Source organism: Lepeophtheirus salmonis, chromosome 2, assembly GCF_016086655.4.
Source record: "Lepeophtheirus salmonis chromosome 2, UVic_Lsal_1.4, whole genome shotgun sequence".
In the NCBI taxonomy this organism is placed as follows: Eukaryota; Metazoa; Arthropoda; class Copepoda; order Siphonostomatoida; family Caligidae; genus Lepeophtheirus; species Lepeophtheirus salmonis.
Window position 1 is genome coordinate 29,610,892 of NC_052132.2, and position 23,898 is coordinate 29,634,789.

General features: G+C 31.7%; 1 protein-coding gene across 3 annotated transcripts in view; it reads right to left on the reverse strand.

Moving 5' to 3' along the window:
- Positions 1–8,044: 8,044 nt before the first annotated feature.
- The window catches only part of LOC121113698 (uncharacterized), a 102,963-nt gene continuing 87,109 nt past the window's right edge, over positions 8,045–23,898 (reverse strand). For all 3 annotated transcript variants that reach the window (XM_040707546.2, XM_071886740.1, XM_040707547.2), the window contains 3 exons: positions 10,838–11,279; positions 9,280–9,629; positions 8,045–9,200 (listed from right to left, as the gene is read on the reverse strand). In XM_040707546.2, coding sequence (XP_040563480.1) covers positions 8,378–9,200; positions 9,280–9,629; positions 10,838–11,053 — 1,389 coding nt within the window. In that variant the 5' untranslated portion in view covers positions 11,054–11,279 and the 3' untranslated portion in view covers positions 8,045–8,377. The remainder of the gene's footprint in view (positions 9,201–9,279; positions 9,630–10,837; positions 11,280–23,898) is intronic.

Genomic DNA, 23,898 nt, shown 5'->3' on the forward strand with positions numbered 1-23,898 from the left:
GTTTCTCCAGACAGCCAGCTCCTTTGTGTGTGGACATTACGTTGGAAGATCATTTTTTTTTTCTTTTTGTAAACGAATTTTTCCAGCTGAAAATTGATTTTCTTATATTTTGAGGTACTCAATTGACCTAAGATCTCAAAATCTTACACAAACATAAGTTCAAAAACTTGAAAGTCCTTTATTGAAACTCAAACTAATTATCAGGCTTATCTGCACAAAATCTCTTTATTACATGTCCCCTAAAACGGTTGCTCCCAAACTTTTAGTACCCAAGGCACACCAAAAAATAAATACAAATTTCTTGAGACGCACACTTCCTTTAATTAAACCAATTATTTAGATTATTATGTGGTATTGTGAATAATATATGTCACAAATCGTATGGCACACTTGAACATACCTCAAGATACCTTGTTTGGAAATCACTACTCATTAGCACTTAATATTATCTGATTTGTGTCAATGTGAATTATATCAATATAATAATTGTTATTAAAAGTAATTCGAATATTTAGCAGAGTTGCCGTTAGATCTAATCAAGCGAGAATGGTACCCTCTGATTTATACACTACTTTCCTCAGCTGATTATATTATTTAAGAATATACGTCAGAGCTTAGAAGATGAAAACTTTGAAGAAAAAAAAATTATTTTTGTCGATGAATCAAATATTTAATAGATACAACATTGGATTAGTCATTTTATGTATTATTTTAAATTTTAAATATAATTTTAGATCTTTAAGTTTAAATTTATTCTTGTACCTTATTTCTCTTCATTTTTTGGAATAAATAATATATATATATATTTCAGAAATTTAATTGCAATCATTAAGCAAAAGTATTTTGAAATTCAAATGCTCTAATACCAGGGAAAAAATGAGTACCGCACATTTTTAATTGAGTCGGAGCGGGCTCACAAAATTAGTAAGTGAGTGGTAGCGAGCTATCGATTTCTTGAGTGGACTAATGTATTAGTGGTTTTCCTTATATTTCTGTCTCTCCTTGCATCTTTTTTTGAAAATAAATGTTTTGCATTATTACCCCAATGGAAATTTTATTTTTTTATCCGGGGTGTCTGCAGAATTTTATCTGGAGAGGGCCTTGGTTTTTGGAATTTTCGGAAAAAACATTTCAAAAAACCATAGCTATTTAAAAAAATTAATTTAGGAAAAAAAATTCCGATAATACATATGTATATGTTAACAGAAATACAGCAAACAGTCTGGTATTGGGTGCCGTCGATAACCAGGACTGTTCCGAGACTGTTAGTCCTACAAACCAACCTTTTATCATATTCATAAAGAAATGGGAGACTTTTTTTTAATAATATCTTTATTTAGATATCAAATAGTATATAAGAATTATCTAAAAAAAAAAATTGGTGATGATGCATTTGAATAAAAATATTTAAACATTATGTATATTTTAAGATTTCTTCACCAGATTAAGGGTTAAAAATATATAAACATTAATAAATCCAATTTAAAAACGTTAGCATCTGAACAACAAAATATGCATAAAATATTATCTGAATAAAAACCAATAATATAGAATAATAGGATAATCATCCATTTTTAAATCAATTCCTATAAACATAGAAATAAATACGTAAATAACAAACAGCCACTACAATCATGAAAATATAAATTTGAAATATTTAGAGTAAATTGTACATATATAGGATAACAACTCCCCCATTTCTTCAAGCTCTTTCTAAAAAGTTTCGTTCTCTTCTGGAACGTCCAAAAATGTATAGATGAGTTTGATGGATGATATCTAACAATATCAGATATCATAGTCGAAGCACCTATTAGGAATTTTCAATTCGAACGTTATTCTCTTCTAGGCCCCTCAGGTTTAAACAAAGAAATGATCTCAGAATATGTAACTGAGGACTGATAACTCATAATATATTCATAGCGTGGACTTGATGGTATCACATATCTTTACTCCATATTGGGATTCTTTGTTATATCAACCAAATCATTGGAACAATTTTTTGCTATTATGCCCACAAAAGATTTGAGCCCCCACCCAATTAATTTTTTGGTTTCTTTAATGCTGCAATGTTATTTCGAGAAAAAAGACCCCACAACCAAAAAAATCATCCAACAAGGCACCTTCCTCCAAAATTAGTAAATAAATAGTCTTATACAAAACATTAAGAATAACAAAAGTGTTATAGAGATCAATTCTTGTTTCAATGTTAAAATTACAAAAGCCATTGATAAAATAAGTTACTTTTTTTATAGTTCAAGCCAATTCAATCCTGAGGGACCGGAGCCAAAAATTTAATACCTAAAACAGTTATCATTTCTTTGATAGAACCATTTCACATTTTAAAGCTTTTCCGCGATACCATAAGCCAATCGGGAGGATTACAGGCCTTGATTGATGGATTTTCAATCCTGACTTTTTTTCAAACATTGTATAATAAGATAAGACAATTTCGATACTTATTTGTAATTGTGCTTCTGGGTTCGCTTCTATCACCACGGTCACATCATCGGCATAAAGATATACCGGAACGTGCAAAACTCCTTCCTGTGAGAGCGTAACAACTTCCACACGTGAGACCATGTCCAATCAGGAAACAAAGAGGATCGAAATTGCAGCCTTCCTCCGAGCGGGAGTGCCTCATAACAACATTAAGGAACAGGTTGGGGCCTCGTTGAAGACAATTTACAACGTTTCCAAGCGCTTGGAGGCTGGGGGTGATCTCAAGCATTCCCCTGGGGCTGGCAGGAACCCCACTGTTTCAACAAGGCAAGTAAAGGCAGTGTTCAAGAGGACTCCCAACAGGTCCATTGCCGACATGGCCAGAAAGATGGGAACGTCGACATCAACTGTTTCAAGGGCATTGAAAAGGGCTGGAGGAAAGTCCCTGAGGCGTACTGAACGCCCTCTGAGCGTGCCAAAAAAATCTTGAATGATATCAAGAGCTCATCTGGACGCATTATCATTTTTTCAGATGAGTAAAACTTTTACGGTCGATCCTGTTTTCAACAGGCAAAATGACCGTGTTGTGAGCTTTGGAGATATGCAAGATCAGCACCGCTATGTGGCAACAACAAAGCACCCTGCTCCGGTGATGATGTTGGGTCTTGTGGCCTCCAACGGGAAGGCCATGAAGCCGGTATGGTTCCCCACTGGCTACAGATTAACAGCGGATGATTATGTGAAGATTCTGGCGTCCAAGGTCCTTCCGTGGATCAAATCCATAGTCGGCAACTCTCCTTGGGTTTTTCAACAAGATGGAGCACCCGCCCACGCTTCCAAGAAAGCTCATGAGTGGCTCAAGGACAACATGAACTTTTGGCCCAAGGACTACTGGCCCCCTCAGAGCCCAGATCTGAACCCACTAGACTTCTCTATGTAGGCACACGTGGAGACCAAGGCCTGCAAAAAACGACACAAGAACATAAATGCCTTAAAGGCTGCTGTCAACTAGGCCTGGGCCTCTATGGACGCCGATTATATCCAGCAAGTCTGCCGCAGCTTCAGACGTCTCCTGACCAGTGTCAATGAGTCAAATGGTGGCTACATTGATTAAATTTGATCACAAACTATTTTATTATTCTAAAAATGTATGGATAAATTGTTTCTCAAGTCATTCGAAATGTCATTATTGTCTGCGATATGTTCTGAACAAAAATCTGTAAATAATTCTGCACGGCCCGGTATTAGATGCTTAATATTTCCAAATTGACACCAAATCCTTTTTGTCATGGCGGCTCATAGCTCTTCTACTGCAGCTACAAAGAGCAAAGGGCTCAAGGACAACCCTACTGATAACTTTTACAAAGGTAAAACGGTCTTCTCTCTTTACTTCCAACAGTTACTGTCAATGATCCCGTAACTAGCAGTGACCTGAGCGGGTTAAAAAAAGCAGATTGGTAGTATTTCTATAATTGATCTTAAAATTGCGATTTCCGTAATCCAGAAGGAGTTGTTTATAACTCAGACGTTATATTTGGTTAAAAAAAGTTAATCCATGTTCAATGTACGTTCCAAATTATCGTGAAAATCAATAATCCCTTTTTTTATAATAAATTCTCTGGACGTACTACGTATTGTAACTTAACTATTTTATTGAAAATGAAGAACTAAACCTGCTTGATATGTAAGATTTATTAATGAATTTTTCATCATCGATCAACCACAAAGGGAGTTTCCGGGGATTTAAAGAAGTTTTGAGTACAAAACTACCACCACCAACTTGTGATCCGACTGTGTTTCAGAACGACAGAAGGCATAATATGTATTTTTGTATAATTTTTTGACGTAAGTACTAAATCAATTTGTGACGTAGATCGGTCCCCCTCTCCATGAGACACAACTACTTAACCAAAAATATGCCGTTAAGTCATTCAAATTTAATTCACAAATATGTTGAGTCCAGATGTTTTTTCATTCTGATATAAATTGCTGACAAATAACAATAGTTAATAATGGTCTGGAAGAATAATTGACTTTTTACGTTTGGAACATAAATACAAATTAATTCAAATTTACCTTGTTCCGTGGATATTTAAATTTTATGGCGGTCACTTGTACTTGAGTAAGATTTGGTACATCTGCCATCACAAAAAGATTTAGAAATCACGGACAGAACTTCTTTATTTGATTCCGAGTTTGTAAACAAATAGTTAAACTGTCTTGGAGAACAGAAGGTACATTCAACCTTAGATGGCGAGGATACTTTGGTTTTGTTGTGCTGAAGACATTTAATATCTGGATAAAATTGATAATAATCCTTTCATTAAAGCATAGCGTGATAAGCAATTCTTGCCCCCCTCTCGTATTTAACTACATGAACTTTCCAATGCCCATATTTTTTTCAATATTCCTATCATTGAAAATACTATTGGCAGTTATAGTATATGTTTAGAAAATCCCTAAATTTACTGATTATTATTATAAAACACTCTAAGAATTGATTTCAAATTTGTAATTACTTCATTATTGACAACAATTTTGCCATGACTTGACTGATTATGAAGTTTATTAAAATGTATCATGTTAAAAAAATAAATAATAAAATGAACGACAAAACTAGCTCTTAAGAACTTTTAAGGGTAATTATTTTAAGTCAGGGGATAACCCAGAGTCAGGCGTTTATTTTTTAGGGGTTGATATAGTTTTCGATCTCGAGGATATTAGATATTCACTTACAGTTGCAAGTTTTTTGGGACTTCTTTGGTTTTGTCGAATTTTCCGAGCCACATCCTATATTTTTGAAGAAGAGTTTTCTAAAAAGGGACTGAGAACATTTATTTATGATGGCTTTGTCCTCCCTCTTTGAGTCAGAAGATTACCTTCCCTCACAGAATTTATTCTTCCTTCCTTAAAATAAGATTATTCCATCTACCATAATAGTTTGAAAAATCCATAAGAATTCCGAGAGATTGCACTACTAGGGCGTATCGAGGTTATGTTTCGTTAGTAGCATCTCTTGGAAGAACACACACCAACTTTCACCCAGATCGGTCTATTTATTACTGTTTAGCATTCGTTTGAATAGAGTAAGTGGGAGATATTTTCAAGAAATGGATGAAAAATAATTTCGTGTGTTGATTATACATTACTTTATAAAAGATGAAAAAAAATATATATTTTAAGGGCGGCAAGTTGTTTAAAACTATAAGCTCATTTTGCTTTTCATGAAGTAAGGTTTAACCAACAAATTTAAGAATTTCAACAATGTCATAGTTAGTAGGTCTGTTAGGGAACTGATCACCTAATATAGACTTCAGGACTATAATAAGCCTTTTATTATTGGCTTTAGAACCTAACTTCTTTTTCAGAGCTTGCAGATAGTTATATCCGACTGTATTTCCATATGATGAAATCCTCATATTTTCCCTTATAATTTTCGCAATATTCTTACCTCAGTCTCTAAACCTCGAATAATATATTTGACATTAGAATGGGTCACCCAGAGAGGGGTTTTCAGGTAATGGAACTACCAAAAATTTGCAGAAAAACTCCCATCCGTATTCAAAGAATATGCTTGATAATCTTTAACACGATCACAAAGGCTAGGAAGTTAAATTTCAAACCAAGATGAACATAAGACACGACAGATCTCTGACTATTTTTCTAATAAAAGAGTCTTGAATTAATAGTCTTGAAATGAAGAATCGAAGGTACTGTGGTGAGACTTGGACTGAACAAGGTATTGTTGTATAAAGTTAGTTTTCTACGTTATCTTTAATACAAAAGGAATTGCAGATAGAAAGACAAAGTGTAATGACTTAGTATACCAGCGCCATCTTGAGGCTATAAATTTTTAGCTAATTTGTTCATGTTCTATTCTCAGTAACTACCTAGTATACAATGGGTTGTTCAAAAAGTAAGACTAAACATAAGGTGTGTACAAAAAAAATCTTTAAATTGTTACACTAAATCGGTCCAAAGCAAAAACTCGATTCATTTCGTTCCCAAAAAAATCGGTCTGGACCGATTTTACAGATAAATTGTTTATAACATGACATCATATGTTTGCTCAAGTACAATGACGTTATACGAAGTTCAACATAGATAGATTGGATTAACTTTGAACCCGTTCTAGAAATTATCGTGTACTTTTGAGATTTGAAAAAAAAAAAAAAACGAAGGAAAGTTAGTCGGTCCATAAATTGAGACCGGAACAAAAAATCGGTATATAAAGTGAGACCGAATCAAAATTGGTCTACATAGTGAGACCAAAAAAATTGGTCCACGGTCTGTGACTGCTGTCTGGACCGAAAAAACCACTTAAAACCAAAAGTAAAAAAAGTTTGGTGCTCGACCGAGTCTCAACACTGGTATTTATCGTGTTCAATTTATGGCGAGTCATCCATAGTCACTACAACCAATCCCTCCCAATGAAAAAACCATGATTACGGTACTGTTTATGGAAACAAACCAGTGGCACCAGGACCATAAGGGGCAATTTTTAAAGTTATCACAATTTAGAAAATTTATCTAATGAAATCTTTTTTAATTTTCGAACAAAATAGAATCAATTTGCTCTTTTTGTAAAAAAAAATGTTACTCGTATAAAATTTAGTCTCTTCTGAAAATCAAAAAATAATTTTTGTTTTGTTAGTTATGTTCCAATAAATTTTTAAGGCCCGGTATCCTTGCACAGGGGCGTCCACAGGATTATACTATTTTTTTTTGCGGGTTTTTAGATTTTGTTATAAAATTTCAAATCCACAGCTATCCACAGAAACTTACAAATTTAAAATTTTTTAGAAAAAAATTTTAAATATCCACAACTGTTCAAACAATATTAAATTTTCTAGTAAAAAGCGAGGATTCCTTGGTTTGCTACAGCCCCTTCAACCGACCTACACTGGGGAAACCTTTTTAACCATTTAAGTATTTATATACCGGAAGTAGAGTATCAATAATGAGAAACTACAAGACAAGAATCCAAATACATTTTCACTTTATTTTCTTTACAAAAAATATTGGAGGGCAAATGAGAAAGAGAGTAAAACAAAATTGTGATGATAATTAGAATAGTAAACGTAATTACAAATGATGTCCTAATAGCGTAAGTGAGGGGGGACTTTGTCTAAAGATGGAGGAGGGGGAAAGGATGACATCTACGGTATTATGAAACGTACTTATGTATGTAGGTATATTCATTAATTAATTATAGGAATTAAATGAAATTTCTGACATTTTGATGCTGTGTTGTTGCTTTTTTTTTAATTATTTCGTTACAAGGGTGGGTTTCTGGATATTGTGAATATAAAAAATGACTTGTAAAAAGATGTAATTAAGGGGGGCAAAGACGTTTCAAATCATGTTTCAATATATCTATATATACATATTTTTATAAAAATAATTAATTATATATAGTATATCAGAAATAATGATGAATTAGTTAGTAATAAATAAATAGCCTTGTGGGACACACAGTCAAAATATGTAAATGGATAAATCGATAAATAGTTTGGTTTTTTTGTATTATTGTATTTTTTAAATTGGAAAAATCAAATTAAAACACTTGAAATGGAAAAAAAAAATGGAAAAAAACAACAACTAGTGACAAATATAAGTAATAAGTATTATTGGTTTTTGTTTCATCATATACAAAGAAGTTTTTGAATATATTTAGTTTGTTGTATGTATATAACTAATATGAATGTATAAATTTGTATATAAATGCGAGGGAAATTATATGTACAGCGTAATATCCATGAGTATGTATGACCCATTAATTACAGTTATATAAACAACAAGAGGGATGCGAATGATATCGTTGGTCAGTAGGTGGAAGATGATGATAGGGAGAGCTCCATGTTGTCGTCGTCGTCGTCGTGAATAAGGGAGGCGGAGACACAGGGTTGGAAGAAGGAGGAGAGGTGCACCTCCAATCTCACATAGTCGTCTCTAAAGGCTCACTCACAAGCTCAGAAATAACGTTCTCCCCATGGGAGTGCAACACGGTTTGTCTCTTATCAATGAAGCCATTATGGGCTGCATTCGTTTGATTCACTCCCGAGTTAAATCCCCGGGAATTAAAACCACCAGAGTCTTGTCGAGAGAGGAGATGCGTTCCACAATGTCCCTCCATCCCTGCACCGCCATTAAAAGAGCCTCCACTCTTAGGTGGCGGAAGGGGTGGAAGAGGAGTACTTGGATCGTCAACTCCAAACTCATAGAGTTTTTCTTCGGAACTGCACTGATTTCGAAGCCAGGCTACGGCCACAACTCCAATCATAATTCCTAAAATGCATATACCGAGTCCAAATAGAGCAAACTCTGTGGGAGTGTAGCATTTGTGGGATATGCAGTAGCGATTATGAAGACTTGAAGGGTAGATATTGGGTGGTGGAGTCGCCAACTGTTTTTTACTCACTTCAACTTCCAGTTTGCGATTGCGTTCCTTGAGCGTGAAAATAGTTTGAATTTTTTTATGTTTCTCTTTGGTGAGACTCTCTATCTCTATTTGAAGCTGGCGGATCTCTGTGAGAGCGATTTGAATGTCTTTGCACTCAAAAGGAGTGTTGGAGCGAGAGAACTCAAAGAGAGATTGAGTATTGGAACGAAACTCTAAGGCTTGAGAAGGATCCTTGGGATCATAGAAGGTATCGATGAAAACAGCACGAAGAGGACGATTGATTTTGAATTCACCGCGAAGAATGTCGTTGAAGGTATCTTTCCACCATTTCTTTGTAATAGGAGGGTTATTTTGTTGTCTAGGTGTAGGAAAGGAGAGAGGAAAGGAAATAGTTATTATTATGTCTTTACTTATATACAAAAACTTAAGAACCTCACCTAATAGCCTCATTCGAGGCATGAAAGTTCCAATGCGTCGCCTCAAGGATTGCATTGTCCCAAAAGTGATCACCAAACATTTTTTGAAGAAGACTCAACATGCTTCGAAGAGAGGCAGTCATACGATTGTCTTGTTGTTTGAAACAAATTACAAATGCATGGATGAACTTGATTTCATCCTTTAAAACATTAACCAAGGATTCAATCGTCTTTTCTTCCTCAATAAGGTTATTTCCAAATCCTGGAGTATCTATGATGGTAAACTTTGGATTTTTGAGATCTCCCATAAAATGGCCTTTATCTGGACAAGTCTTTTTTGTAACAGAGCCTCCACCGTTCAGACCCAGTACCTATTTGTATTTTTTTAGAAAAAGAAATAAAAGATTCGATTTAAAATGATGACTATATTTGAATTATTTACAAGAGGGGAGGAGAAGGGTTGTAGATATAATAACAAAAAGGGTGGGCTGATGTTAGTCCGTTATGCATACAAACAGACCTATATTTTACATATGATGTATATTTAAAATTGAATATTTAACATCATAAAAGGAAGATTCTCTTTTGAGAGATTCTTTTTGTACTTTTGTAACTATATATATATTTTTTTGATCTCATAAATTTAATGATGGCAAAGACAAATGAAACTGACATACTTACTATACCAGAAGAGAAAAGAGAAATAACTCATTTTTTCACTTTACAATTCTTTATTTATATATTTTTTTCGTTATTAGTTCAAAGAAAAATTTAGTAGCAGAGCTCAGACTGAAGTTGGTGGTTTTTTTATTTATTTTGTGACATTTTAAGGCGGCTCTAAAAAAGCTATGTCATTACTTGTCATTAACTAAAAGCTTAATGGGGACTACGCGCATAATAAAACAGAGTGATGGATTTCGTGACTTGAAAACAACGTAATTCAAATTTACAAGCAAAAACAACTTAGCTTAGCTTTAGTATTTAGAGCTAAAAAAAAGTTTCTTTACTTTTTAAGGTCTTGCAAAGCCATAAGACAAGTCATGTTTTTTTACCATGGACTTTATTAATACATATTAAAGACATAAAAACCAAGGAACATTGAACGCAAAGCTAGTCGTTTGTTTTATTTAATTAAATGTAGTGTTAGATTCGAGTTTTCGAGCATTGAGTCAAGAGCAGCAGCTAGGAGGCTAAGACATTCAGATGAAGGAGAGATAAATATTTTTTTTTAATTGAATATATAAAATAAAAATTCCAACAATTGAGTCAGTTTGACTACGTCAATATGAGAGTTGAAAAACTATTAGACTCTTTAAGAAGAAATCTCCATTACAAATATGACATTTATAACTCAAATAAATTATTTAATAAAAATGTCAAGAGAATTAGAATGAGACTAATCTATACTCGTACATCTCGAGTTTGAGTAAATCTTGAATCCAACACTAGTGAATAAGTACCAATAAGTTGTTTAAAAAAGAAATCTTCAACACTATGCTTGAATTAATCTCTTTTATTGTGTTGTGTGTGTGTGTGTGTAAATGAATAATTATGATGATTTAAGATAATAGTATCTTACCTGAAAACAACCAAACATGTGACCGGAGCCATCATAGGTATTATTCCTTCCTAAAATAACATTCGCTAATGAGGATTTCCCAACTCCTGTGGCACCTAGAACGACGATCCTCGGACTTGGATACATGTCCTCATTTGTCACAACAATGGGTCGTCGAGATGAAGAAAGGGATATAAAAGTCAAAAGAAGGGTTGCAATCAGGGAGTAAGATGCCATTTCTGAAGGTAATGCGCAATGTAGTGTATCTGTTATCCGTTCACTAAGAGCAGAGGAACACAAAAAAAATAAATAAGCGTGCGTGGATCGTTGTGGTTGATAATTGAGCAATGATGTAGTCAGACTTTATCCTCCACCAGTCATTTCATTTGTTACGTAGATTCTTCCTGGGTCCTACTACTAGCCTCTTCATTCATGAAATCTTCTTTTTTAAGAGTCACTCAACCTAGGAAGACAAATATTATACATATAATAAGTTAGAGAGATAAGATTAAATAGTAAATACTACCAAATATGAGTCAGAAAATACAATTACTTTAAGTTATTTTAATAAAGAAATTATATCAATTCAGGAGCCTTTACTTCAATCCATAATTATGTTAAGTAAATTAATTAATAGAAAATAACATTTTTAGCGAATTCTAATTGGGCTTTATTTTAGAGGCATTAAGTGATGAGTACATCGGTACACCTATAGAGGCGACAAAATATGCATATATCAGCTGACAAAGAGGTATAATAGAGTATTCTATACACAATCGGAAATTCCAACTAGAGAAATGATATACTACTCTGATGGTGTAGTAAAAAGTTACTCAATTCACACTCTTTCTATCTCCTATCTGACGACGTTAAACTTATAATACACATTTATTCCCCCGGGTTAATATACATTATTTCCTTGACATTCGAGTCTGATACGTTTCTGGCCTGGTGTTCATAAGTCAGAGCAATTTATCCCAAAAGAAATGAATTTAAAAAATTAAACTTGCAGTGACTCGTATTCCGACAGCAACTCTGGGTCAGCTCCCGTCTTGATAATAATTTGTACACTGTGTTTCTACCATTTACAATAGGTTTTGTTAAATATATTCATTGCTGCAGAGTAAAGATTTTAATCTATTACAGCCTTACTATGGCAAACAGTCAATCGAAATTCATTCCTTTGTCGATATATCATTTACACAATGTAATCCTTATTGTATCTCTTAATAACTTTTACTTCAAAAAGAAGCGGGAAAAGGTGTAAAATAAATTAGTAATCAGACAACTCTGATACTATTTTTCATTTCATAACAGGGATTGTGATCACATGTGCTCTAATAACAGCTTATTTAACATCACTTGTAAGTGGGGGTAAAACCGTCCACTGCACCTTAACAAGCCTTTCCACAAATCAGAAGAATTATCAGAGAAATGGTAGTAGAAATATTGACAGTTGACAAAAAATACACTCTATAGTTTTAGCTCCTTGTCTCGATTTCTCAATTATCTTCATTAATTAAATGAGAATGTTTTGACAATGTATGAGTGAATTACATTTATTCTTTTTTAAAGATGAACTCTTTCTTATTAAAACTCTTCAGCTGTTTTTTGAGATACATAGAGCTGACAAACAAGGCATAGAAACATATAATATACATATTGTGTATGAACGGTGCATACATATGCACAAGTGTCAGAAGCAAGTAACTGAAATCGGATACATGACACGCCACAAATGTATGTAGTAGAGATTTATGTATCTTAAAAGTATGTTTTCTTTCATTTTTATTCTTCTTTAACAATATTGTTTTTGTTTTTTTTATTTATAAAAAACAAAAATAAAGTTTTTTAACGCAGAAAGTTTTTAAGACCTACAAAGTCAATATATACTTCATTTAAAATTCCTTAAATAAATCTTTCAAATAATTCAACATTAGTTGGTATCAAATTCATGGTTGGCTCTTGAAATCAAGATGAAGTTGATTTCGTATTATTAACGGATACAAAATGCAATGGCACCCTGTGACCATATACTAAGATCTATCCTGCTAAATCTTTAGACGAGAGGTAAAGTTGTCAGATGCTATTAATTGCACCATTCTTGGGCACTGAGGTCTATCCCAGAGGACACTAGGTGTATCTCCTAATTTGTTTAAAACACAATTAACGAAAGGATCCATTGAATATAAATGTTAAAGTCCTGCTTGATCAAAAATAATCACAATAAGGCTTTCAAACGGCTCTTATTACACGTCGAAATCTGAGTTTCATTGGCTACGTTATGAGCAAAAATGGAAATACACTTAAACGTGTTAAAGCTCTATTGGCCAAAGGCCACAAAGTCAAGAACCTTGATAAGGCTGAAGACGTGTGTAAGATCCTTGTGTACAAGGTTGTTTATGACTCATGGAGAGTAAAGCTCCCCATGTGAATGGTGTTTAGACTCGTTTCTGTGGACGACTTTTCAGTCCGATTGGGATGGACCCAAGACTGATTTAAGTCAGAAATGGACGTCAAAATTTTGATATGGATATGTCCCTGATATGAAGAAAGTAGACAAGGCTGTACTCAATTACAAATAAGGACGGTATATATTCCATTACTATATATACATTGACATATATTAAAGATTCCTCATATGATAGCATTTTCTGGATCTCTACAACATAAATCATGGATTACCAATCATTTTTTGTGGAGTATAATCTGTTCAATATACGGGGTCATTTGGAAGACAGATAGCATGGGGTTATGTACACTATATTTGTAGAAATAATAAAATATAAATTTATTAAGTAGATAAAGAAACTGTACATGAAACAAACAAACAAGAATGAGAAGGGGGGAAGGAAGAAGGGATCTACTAAAATATATCATATTAATACAATACTATTTATACGTAATAGGTATAAAAGTGGGCAAGGATATGCGGACTAGCAGAAGGTAAGACTCTTCATCCTCTTCGATTAAAGTTGGAATGGATCTATTAATATGACTCTTATCCTCCCCTCTCCTCTTATTCTCTACTAAATAAAATCTTAATAAAAGTAAATAAAAGGACATTAAATGATTCCATTCTCCCAACAATTTATGATGAAGTAGTAAGTCTCGTCAAATAGTAGAGAAAAATACAATTTTGCAGTTAAAAAAGGAAAGAAAAAAAAGGAAGGTAGATACATGCGCTCTATTTTCTTTTTAGTTCATTCTTTAATTGATCGTCGTGGTGTTAACATCTCTACCTAAATGATGAATTCCCTCTTACCCTTGGTGTATTTTTTCTAAAATGTATGATAAAATAATTATACAGAATGAGAACCTAAAGCTTGATGTAGCAATGATAAAAAACATGATTTGTATGGAATTTGTAAGAACTGACAACTCAAAACACATTCGTGTTATGTTGACATACTATATTTAGCTGTATTCAACATGTCCCCCTTCACAAGCAATAATAGCCTCCACATGCCGTAGAGTGCTTGATTTGACAGAAAAAAATGGACAAACACCTAAATATTAATACTTTTTATTTGTTTGATTTTTTCTTTTGTATACATCTAATAAAAATGTGCTTATATTTTGTTGTTCAGGCATTAAAAAACAATTTAATTAACAGTCAAATTGTTTTTTTATAACTTAATTAGTGAGTATACTAGTCGTATGAGGATATATCTATTATATGTATAATATAATCGAGTTAAAGTTTGAAGGCTTACACAATTTTAAATATCACCATGTCAATGCATTAGTTAGAAGTAACTATTTTACAGTATTATTTCCTAAATTTTATATTTAAATATTATATTTAAAAAAAAAGAATTTTTTGTTTTTTGAAAATTTTACTATTTCCATACATAAAATTATTTATATACCTAATGTTTTAGTATAGAAGAATAAGTGTGCACAATAAATACAAATGGAGGATAGTTAGATACATTGTTAATGAAGAGTATTGAATAATAAAACCTGCGCATATTTGCGCACTTTTCTAAAATAAGGATTTTGCTTGAGATTGTACTTCAAAATTGAGCATGTTGAAAATTGAAATTCCTTTCTAAAGCAACTTTGTCTTTTTTCTATTTTTTTGTGGGACGGATTTACATGGAATTTTTTTATATGATATTTATGAAAGTCTATATAGCTAATTAATTCGATAAGACGGTTTTCTTTTATTCCAAAGAATTTTTCTCCGTTATCCGACTTAACTGTAGAAGTATCTGAAACCCATCTATAAATTTTGCAGGGAACTCTAGTATGTATAGACCATGTATAGATGAGATCAAAAGTAAACAATCACTAACTATTTTTTTTATGGAGAAAAAAAACAAATGATATACATACAAACAACAAGTTTGAACAAAGGCAATTAAAGACCTTGATTTTTCTCTAACACGAATAACTTTATATGTAGGACTATAGTATATGTATGTATAAAAATATGTTACATCCCTCACAGAACGAGGAGGGAATCAATGAAGACCTAAATAACTATAAAACAAACAAATAAACAAAGCAAAATCCAGGAGAGAGGCTGAAGGGGGGTGAGTACATAGGGTTGCTGTTTTCGAGTAGAAACTCTTGTTATGGTTGGTGTGACAATATGTATGTAGATTACTTAGAACTGAGTGTCATAAAACAATAAAATTCAAAGACTCAGACTTAAAAAAATTGACCTCCTTTGCTATTTGTACATATGTAGACGGAATGCACCAACAAAGTGTCATAAAGAATCACCCCCACTTCTTAGACCAGTGGTTCTTAAACTTTTTACATTCAATTTCAAAATATCAAGATCACCAAGTATCAACATTATTTAAAACTTAATCAATTGGGCAATTTTGAATTCCTGAATAAACTATTTTTGTTGACCTGAGTTTGTTCAATGATTTCTAACAAGGACTGACTAAGGATCCACTCTTCATAACTAACCAAAAAAAAAAAATGCATTCCAGCCTCTCAATATTGGAGTCTTTTATAACGGCCATAAAAATGGCCGTTATCAAATCCCCATCTACTACCACAAACTGACTGACGTGCAAGATCTCGCAACTCAGACTATAATGGTAGAACAATACGGAATTTTTATTCAAATTGTATTGGGTCCACAATAAAAGGCAGTAAGGTTGGGATTGGATGAGCAAAACGTAGAGAAAACTAACAATTTTAAGATTGCTCCTATCGTCTTTTTTTCTTCAATAGATTGTCCTTCTCTGAATGATGAACTATCCTCTACTTTTGATATTTTTTGTAAAATGTATGATAATATCAATGTTTAATTTGACAATATTTTCCCGCCAATAATACTACTATAAATATTGAAGATTCTCCTCTATAGAGCAGTATTATATCATTTAAGATGGGATGTGTGTAAAGAAAAAACTAAGTATAGGAATTAGAAAAGGAAAAACAGTATCACGTGTGTTCTTTCTTTTTTTTTAAGTTCATTATTTAATCATTCGTCTGTGTGTTAACATTTCCCTCTAACATAATGAAAAATTTTCGCTTATCTCTGGTGTAAATATATATAGCAATGCAAAATAAAATAAATGTATATGAATTTAAATATAATTACAATATTTCCTCTGTACTAATGCTATTTTAAATGTTGAAGGTTCTCTTAATTATAGTAGTAGTTCATTTTTTCCCTCCAAAATCATGAAACAGGCAGCGGATATTAACAAGGGTCTTAATTTAGGAGCACAATATGTCTCACACCCGCCTTCACCTGGCGCTCTTACAAAGAACCCATATTTATTAGTCTGTTACTGCATTGTATTTTAAACATACCAAACATATTATGCAAAATGACTGTTCAAAATTCCATGCTACATGAATGCCAATTAAGTATGATGGTATAATTTATATGAATCCTTGTGATATGATTATTTTATTGATGCTTTGATAGTTTAATCATATTTATTTAGCATCATAGAGCAATACTCATAATTATTAGATTTCCGATAGAGGGTCATTTATAAGGAATTACATATACGTATTTAAAGAGAATATTTTTGCTAGGATATATATAGACAGTACTCAAAATATATTAGATTGACTGGTAGTAGTAATATATATTTAAAATAAAATTTACTACACAAGTCAACTGTAAATAATTATTTTAAAATCTATATTCAAATCTAGTAGTATTTGACAAACTGATAAAGAATATGTAATTTTTTTTTTTTTGTATCATATCTGATTTTCAAGAATATACAATTTGAAATTTTTGAGCATTTTTAAGTTTGAACCAACTTTTGAGTATATAAAAAACCAAACAAAAATCAATAATGAATCCACTTAAAAATTTTCAGATATAAAATTCCATTGTTTAACAATTAAAGTTTGGATATATTTATTTCGTTCTTTAAAAAATTTATTACTGAGCATCGATAAATTTTGAATTAAAAAGGATACATTCAAATCAATATTGCAGATTAACTAGACCTTTAAGAACCATTTACTCTTTTGTAAATAAAATATTAATTATTTATAGTACAAACAAGTTCCCTTGGCGTAAAAACAATTAAAAACCCAGGCGTTATTCCATTTCAAACAAAAAGATAAAGAAATTGTGATTTTATAACCTTTAAATTGCATTTTCTTATAAATTTATAATCACACATCAAATATAAGCAAATTTTTGAAATTAGCATAAAATTTTAGAAAAAGAAAAATGACTTTTGAATTAATTATTGATTTTTAGATAATTGCTTGATTAATACTTTGATCGATGTCTTCCACAATTTTTCCCTCACAAGAACAATTTGTACAAATAGTATCATTTTTTGAGAATTTTTACCCTTTTTTAAAGGGTTTGAGCCGAATTTAGAGTATTGAAATAAATCACTAATTCATCAACTTAAAAGTTTTAGCACAAAAGTATCAGATGATATTATTTGGACTGCGACTTTAAGGCAGAAAGAAAAAGAAGAGTTCGTACGAGTACTTTAATCCGTTTTATTATTATTGTTTATTATTTATTGCCAATAACAAATAACTGATCGAATGAAACAGAGGAACCAGATAGCAATTGTGGACATGCTCATTTACCTCAACAAAACTCCCAATCCTAATACTTCCCAACTGTTGGACTATTCTTCATTTAACAATATATCAGTAATGCATAATATATGTGCCACTACAGGTGCGTTTGACAGGTTATATTTTGGAAATTCCTTGGTTTTTAGGAATTTTTATGGAAAAAAAATCATAGCTATTTACAGAAAATTAAATTTTTCCAAAAAATATTTCAAAAATTTTATTTTCTGGAAAAAAAATTCAAAAATCCAAAACTATTCGGAGATATTAAATCTTTGAAAAAAAAGAAATCAAATCAATCAAATATTACATTTTCTAGATTTTTTTTTTTTTTTTTCAAAAATCCAATGCAACTCAGAGAAATGATTTTTTTTGGAAAACAATGTCAAAAATGAAATTTAAAATATTAAATATTTTGAAAAAAAAAAAATCTAAAATTCATAGCTATTCACAAATAATTAAATTTTTTGGAAAAAAATTTAAAAATTATATTTTTTATTCTGCTGCATAATTTGCCCGAATAGAGAAAAAAAAATTTATAGTCCAATGCAAAAATCCTTACATCTACATCCCCTTCAGCCACCCCCTGTGAATGCCCCTGCACCTGTATGTAAAAATAAAAGAAACAAAAAAATAAGGTTGTCACCCTGACAATTTTATGATTGTTTTAGAGGAGAACAGCTTAGCTGACATGACGTTTCATTAGATCAGCTGTCAGCAGTCGTGAGAGAAAAATAATAACCCATATTATTATTTTGTATAAATACAAATATATTTTGTAGTAGATCCCTTGCATTTTTCAGCATGCGAGTTTTGTTGATGTTGACAACCTGAACAATGTTTTTTATTTTATTTTTTCAATCTGCTATCAATATTCTTTCATTCTTGAGGAGGGAACATCCAAGTATAAAGTGTAGACACGAGTGTGTGTACTCATGAAAAACGGAGAATGAAACCGAGGATGTGTTGGGGAGTTATCCCATAAATTAATAAAGCAAAGTGTGTCCGTTTGTTGACGCCTGATATACAATGTTGGGTACTTCCGCTAGTGTTTTATAAAGGTATAAAATTATTCAAATCCTGGGTTGCCCAAGAAAGTTTATTAACCAATAAAGTTAAGGAAACTAAGAGCTACATAAATGAGTCAGCAAAGAGCAATATAATTTGTACATTCAACTACGTAATGATCATAGGTGTCCAAATAACTCTTTTTAAAAGACAATAGAAAATAAAAAGTTACATAATCGATGATATCATTTTAAAAAAAACCATTTATAAATGGGTTGTTCCGGTTTATAGCTATTGATTTTTAAAAAAAAAACAGCTCAAGATTTTAGTATGCTCCAAATAATATAAAATTAATCCTACATTTTTTATTGACTTTCATTACACAAGCAAAGGCTTCTTCCTTCTACTATATATTTTATTTGGTAAAGAGTCTCGATTGATGTCCATTGAATTCTTAAGTAATTCTTAAAAATGAAGAAATATTCACCTTACGTCAACTCAAATTTAATAACAATAGCTTTCTAAAAATAAAATAAAAATAGTTATACACATATTGGGAGTGGAACACAATTGTTCTCTCGTTGTCATAGATAAATACAACAGCTGGGAAGAGAACGTCAACTATGTACATGGAAGAAATAATTTTGAATTTTAAATATTCATTAAAATTAATTAAGGGTAGGGTTATTATTTGAAATAATTATAAGAAATATGTCTGAGTATGTAGATAGCTTACATCTACATCTCTTCTTCGAAATATGAATAAGTTTTTAACTATGTAATAATACATCATTCTACGGCAGTTGAATGGATGTTCTCTAAATTTATCTTTGAGTGAACATCATTGCTTTTTAAATTAAACAAAGGAACAGAAAATAGTAGAATTGTTTAATTCTAATTAACGAGATGATACCTTAGAAAATCTGAGTAAATCTGGGATCACTTTGTTCAAAAAAGGTTCTACTAGTGTTGTGGTCAAAAACATTCCATCAGAGACTAAGAAAATACCAAGTTAAGGGGTTGAAATAAGGGAGATAAAAAAAAGATTTTAACAAGGATGTCATGACTTTCAAAGGTTCAACCCCAATACCAATACAGAGTCAAGAATCAAGACGAAGAACATCAAATATTGATCTTCCGATTTTTTTTTTTAAAGAAAATTACTTTATTGTGAATTAACCAAGATTCCTTTTTATCTGAATAACTGCAACATACTTCAATAACTTATAAAGAAATAAACAAGATAAAAATAATAAAAAACAACAGCACACATTATTTATAATCATTGAATAAGTGTTTCCCAATATAAATCCATAATAAAAAGATGTGATGTGCCTCGAACAAAACTCCTCAATTGTACTCGGGCTTTATGAAGTAAATAAACAGGGCACTAAAAACTCGGCACGTGCCCAAAAAAAGCAGAGTATAACTCGGAACTCGTCAAAAATTCCTTTTTTGAGCCAATTATAACATAATTTTTCTGCATTGTGGAGTCATAATCCCCGTTCTTTTTAAAAATAATCTTGGCTTGATTTTTTAAAGACTAGCGGGAGTACTTGTCATTACTAGGAATGACATAGCCGTCTAAAAACTTTTTCTATATATTATGATTCATATGCATTCATATTAGTAAGCATCAGTGTCAATAAATTAAATTATTGACAATATAAACTGTTAAATTAAGCTTATGACCATTATTCAAATAAATTTTAACTAATTTTTCGATTAATCTGTGGAAATTAAATTACAAAACAATTTGTAGGGTCATCAGTACCATTTATTAAAGGCCCTTCTGGTATACCAGTATTATTTTTATTATAAGATCCGTTTATATGTATATATAGAAAATATTCAAAAACAAATACAGAATCCTCTAGAGAACTACACAAATTTGTCAATGACAAGTTTCAATAATTCATTAAAAAATAGGATTTTCTAGATTGACCAGTTTTTAGGGAGCAACGTCTTTGGTTGAGTATCATCGAGCATTGAGGCAAGTAACGAGTATTCAAGCAAGTATCGAGTAAAGCTCGTAATTTTTTTTAGAAACTTGTAAATACTCATGTTGTAAAATTCAGCTCGCGGCACATCACTAATAAAAAGTATTAATATATTTTTTTAAATCCTCTCCCCCCTCTTTCAAAGAGGATCACAAAAAAGTAAATCTCTCATTAAATATTCTCATAGATAAAGACCAAACAAACAACTCTTCTGTCCTGATATTTGTCAACAATGTGATTTAAAAAAAAGTATAGCATGTCTAAAGTGGTGGGCGAAAATATATCGATCCTCTTACCAAACTCAATCTTGAGAACCCCATTACTAAGTCAACTTTGTTATCTGTATAGTATCACAAAACCTTTACCCCTAATAGAAACCAAAAAAGGCTCAAAATGAGTTGGTAGTTAACCGATCACTCAAACTAGTCAATCATTATTAGGAATTGTTCACAACTCTTAATATGAGCTCCTATTCGAGTTACTCAACCCATGGACGTTCAGAATACTCATAGTGGGAAAAGAAGCAGAAAAAACGACAGCTGAATAATAAATATAGTGTAAATATATTTGTGTTAGTGAAGTACATAATACTGCGGTAAAGGTATATGATGATAGTTTCTAAGGTTTCCAAACTCTGGATGAAGATGGCACCACTCGTAAATAAAAGCTAGTCACATTTATCCAGTATCTGTTGACTCACCTAAGTTTGATCCATTTTGTACACGGAGTTGTTATGTAAGAGTCGTTTGAGTGAGTGGGTTGATGTGAGTGTTTTTGTGAACATGGACAAAATCGAGTATTGCTCTGTTGGCAGAGTTTAGGGGCAATAAATCCAAGTTTTGTCACCGAATAATTACTGTAGATGAAACTTGGATACAACAAAAATATTATCCAAACGTGCACTAGTAAAGATTTTTGTCAAATTAATAGATAATCACCTTCGTGAACAATTATTTTGCAGAGACTTATATTTTTCAAAATAGTTTTTCTAACTCTAAACACATATCCCAGCAAAGTTACAGACCAGACGAGTTACAGGGATGGGGGCATAGCTGGGAGAAGAGTTAGATTTACAAGGAGACTATGTTGAAAAATAAATTTAGAAATGTTTTGCAGAAAAACACGCACATCAACTAACTCAAACGACTGTTAAATGACAACCGTGCATCTAAAATGATTGAAACTTTGGTAAGTAACTGACAACATATGCTAGATAGATCTGACTAGCTTTTATTTACGATTTCTCCCATCTTCAATTTAAGGTCAGAAACATTTCAAAACACCTTGGTTTATCAAATTTAACAACAACATAATTTATTGGATTTCTTTTTTGGTTAGAAATTGTATAGTCGGACTATCCACATAACTATGAACCATTTTGATTATTATATTTTTTAGGTATGTCGTGTGATTGAGCCAATCTTTTATTCCTTTTTTGATAACCCTGATTGCTTCACTATCCTTGACTTATCTAGATAAGAATTTTTATTGCTATATCTATTTATCGAAAAAGTAATCCTTACACGAATATTCATTTATCTACATAATGATTTTTAGGCCTCTCATTCCTTGCCTTTTCTTTTTTTTCCCTCACTGCAGTTACGTACATACTTGCTTACTCTGCATAATTAACCTCCCGTTAGAAGAGTTTATAGATATCTACGATAGAAAAAGTGGATTTTTTTAAAGTAGGAATTGGTTTTTCTTCGCTAAGATATTATATGTATTGTTGAAAAAGTGCAAGTTAAATGCTTAGGAGCAGTAAAAAGGCGTGTGTACATCCTTTTTAGTGTTAATTGCTTGCAAAGCTATAAACCAAGTAGTGAAACACGCTTATTAGCTTGTTACATCTTAGGTTGTATGAGAACTACTCCCCCCACCCCCTGCAAGATTTCGCTGCTTTATTTTGTTTAGTAACTAATACAAGTAAACCACTACCATGCCCCATTATGTAAAAAGAGTGAATTCATGGACTTTGCGTAGTTAGTTAGAGAGTAATATTCAAGTATACTCAAAGCCCGAAACGGACAAAAAGGTTACCAAATGTGTTTGGACAAATATGTGTTTCTTAATTTGGCTTGAGTTGATATTATATTTATTCCTCAAAAAAAAAAAAAAAAAAAATTGAGCAAACTTTATCAAATGGCTAAACTTCACGTTTGTATTGAATACAACTTGATGACAACGAAAAATAGTATATTTGAATTGAATAATAGAAATACAAAATACGGCCGGATTTCACCATTTTCCTCCTTTAAATGAAAATAAGGTGTTTACTTCATTAAAAACACATTGTTTAGGGCTCAAAACATATTAACAATGGACATACCAAAAATGGTTTAGGTATTAATAATAAAAACTTATGAAGGATATATTGAAATGTTTAATTATGTAGCTCATTTTATATTCCAATATGCTACAATCTATGTGTGTGTGTGTACGTTTGTTAGGAGGGGGTTGTACCTACCTAAAACTAATATGTAGAACAGGGTGCAATTGTTAATTATTCTATGTAAAAAAAAAAAACTTTTTTCTTCTACAGATTGAGAAAATCTGTGAAATATATATATAGGTATAAATATTAAAGGAAGATAATCTTTAAAAGTTTTCTTGATTTTTATGAAGAACTTCCCGACATGGTGGTTAAGTAATAATATTTCAGCTCCTCTCTCCCCCGTCTATGTAACCAACTCTCTTTCAAAAATGGTAACAGTTTGTTTTTCACTTATTTTTTTTTAATCAATTTTTTTCTTCAAAAAATAGGACAGTAATTAATATGAATTTCCTGTAGGAAATTTTTAAAAATCCCTTCCCAGAAGAGGGTTAGAAAGGAGGGGTGGTGTAGAGTAATATCTTCAACTCTCATTACAATATACCTAACAAGACAAACATATTGTCCTACGAGTTACCACCGCTGTGTAGAGGATATTACATTTACAAACTAAATTATCTTCCCCTACAAAGTTTCATGAAACTTTGTAGTATTTTTATTATTTTTAAACAGCTAGAAAATAGAAAAAGATTATTTTGAGTGTA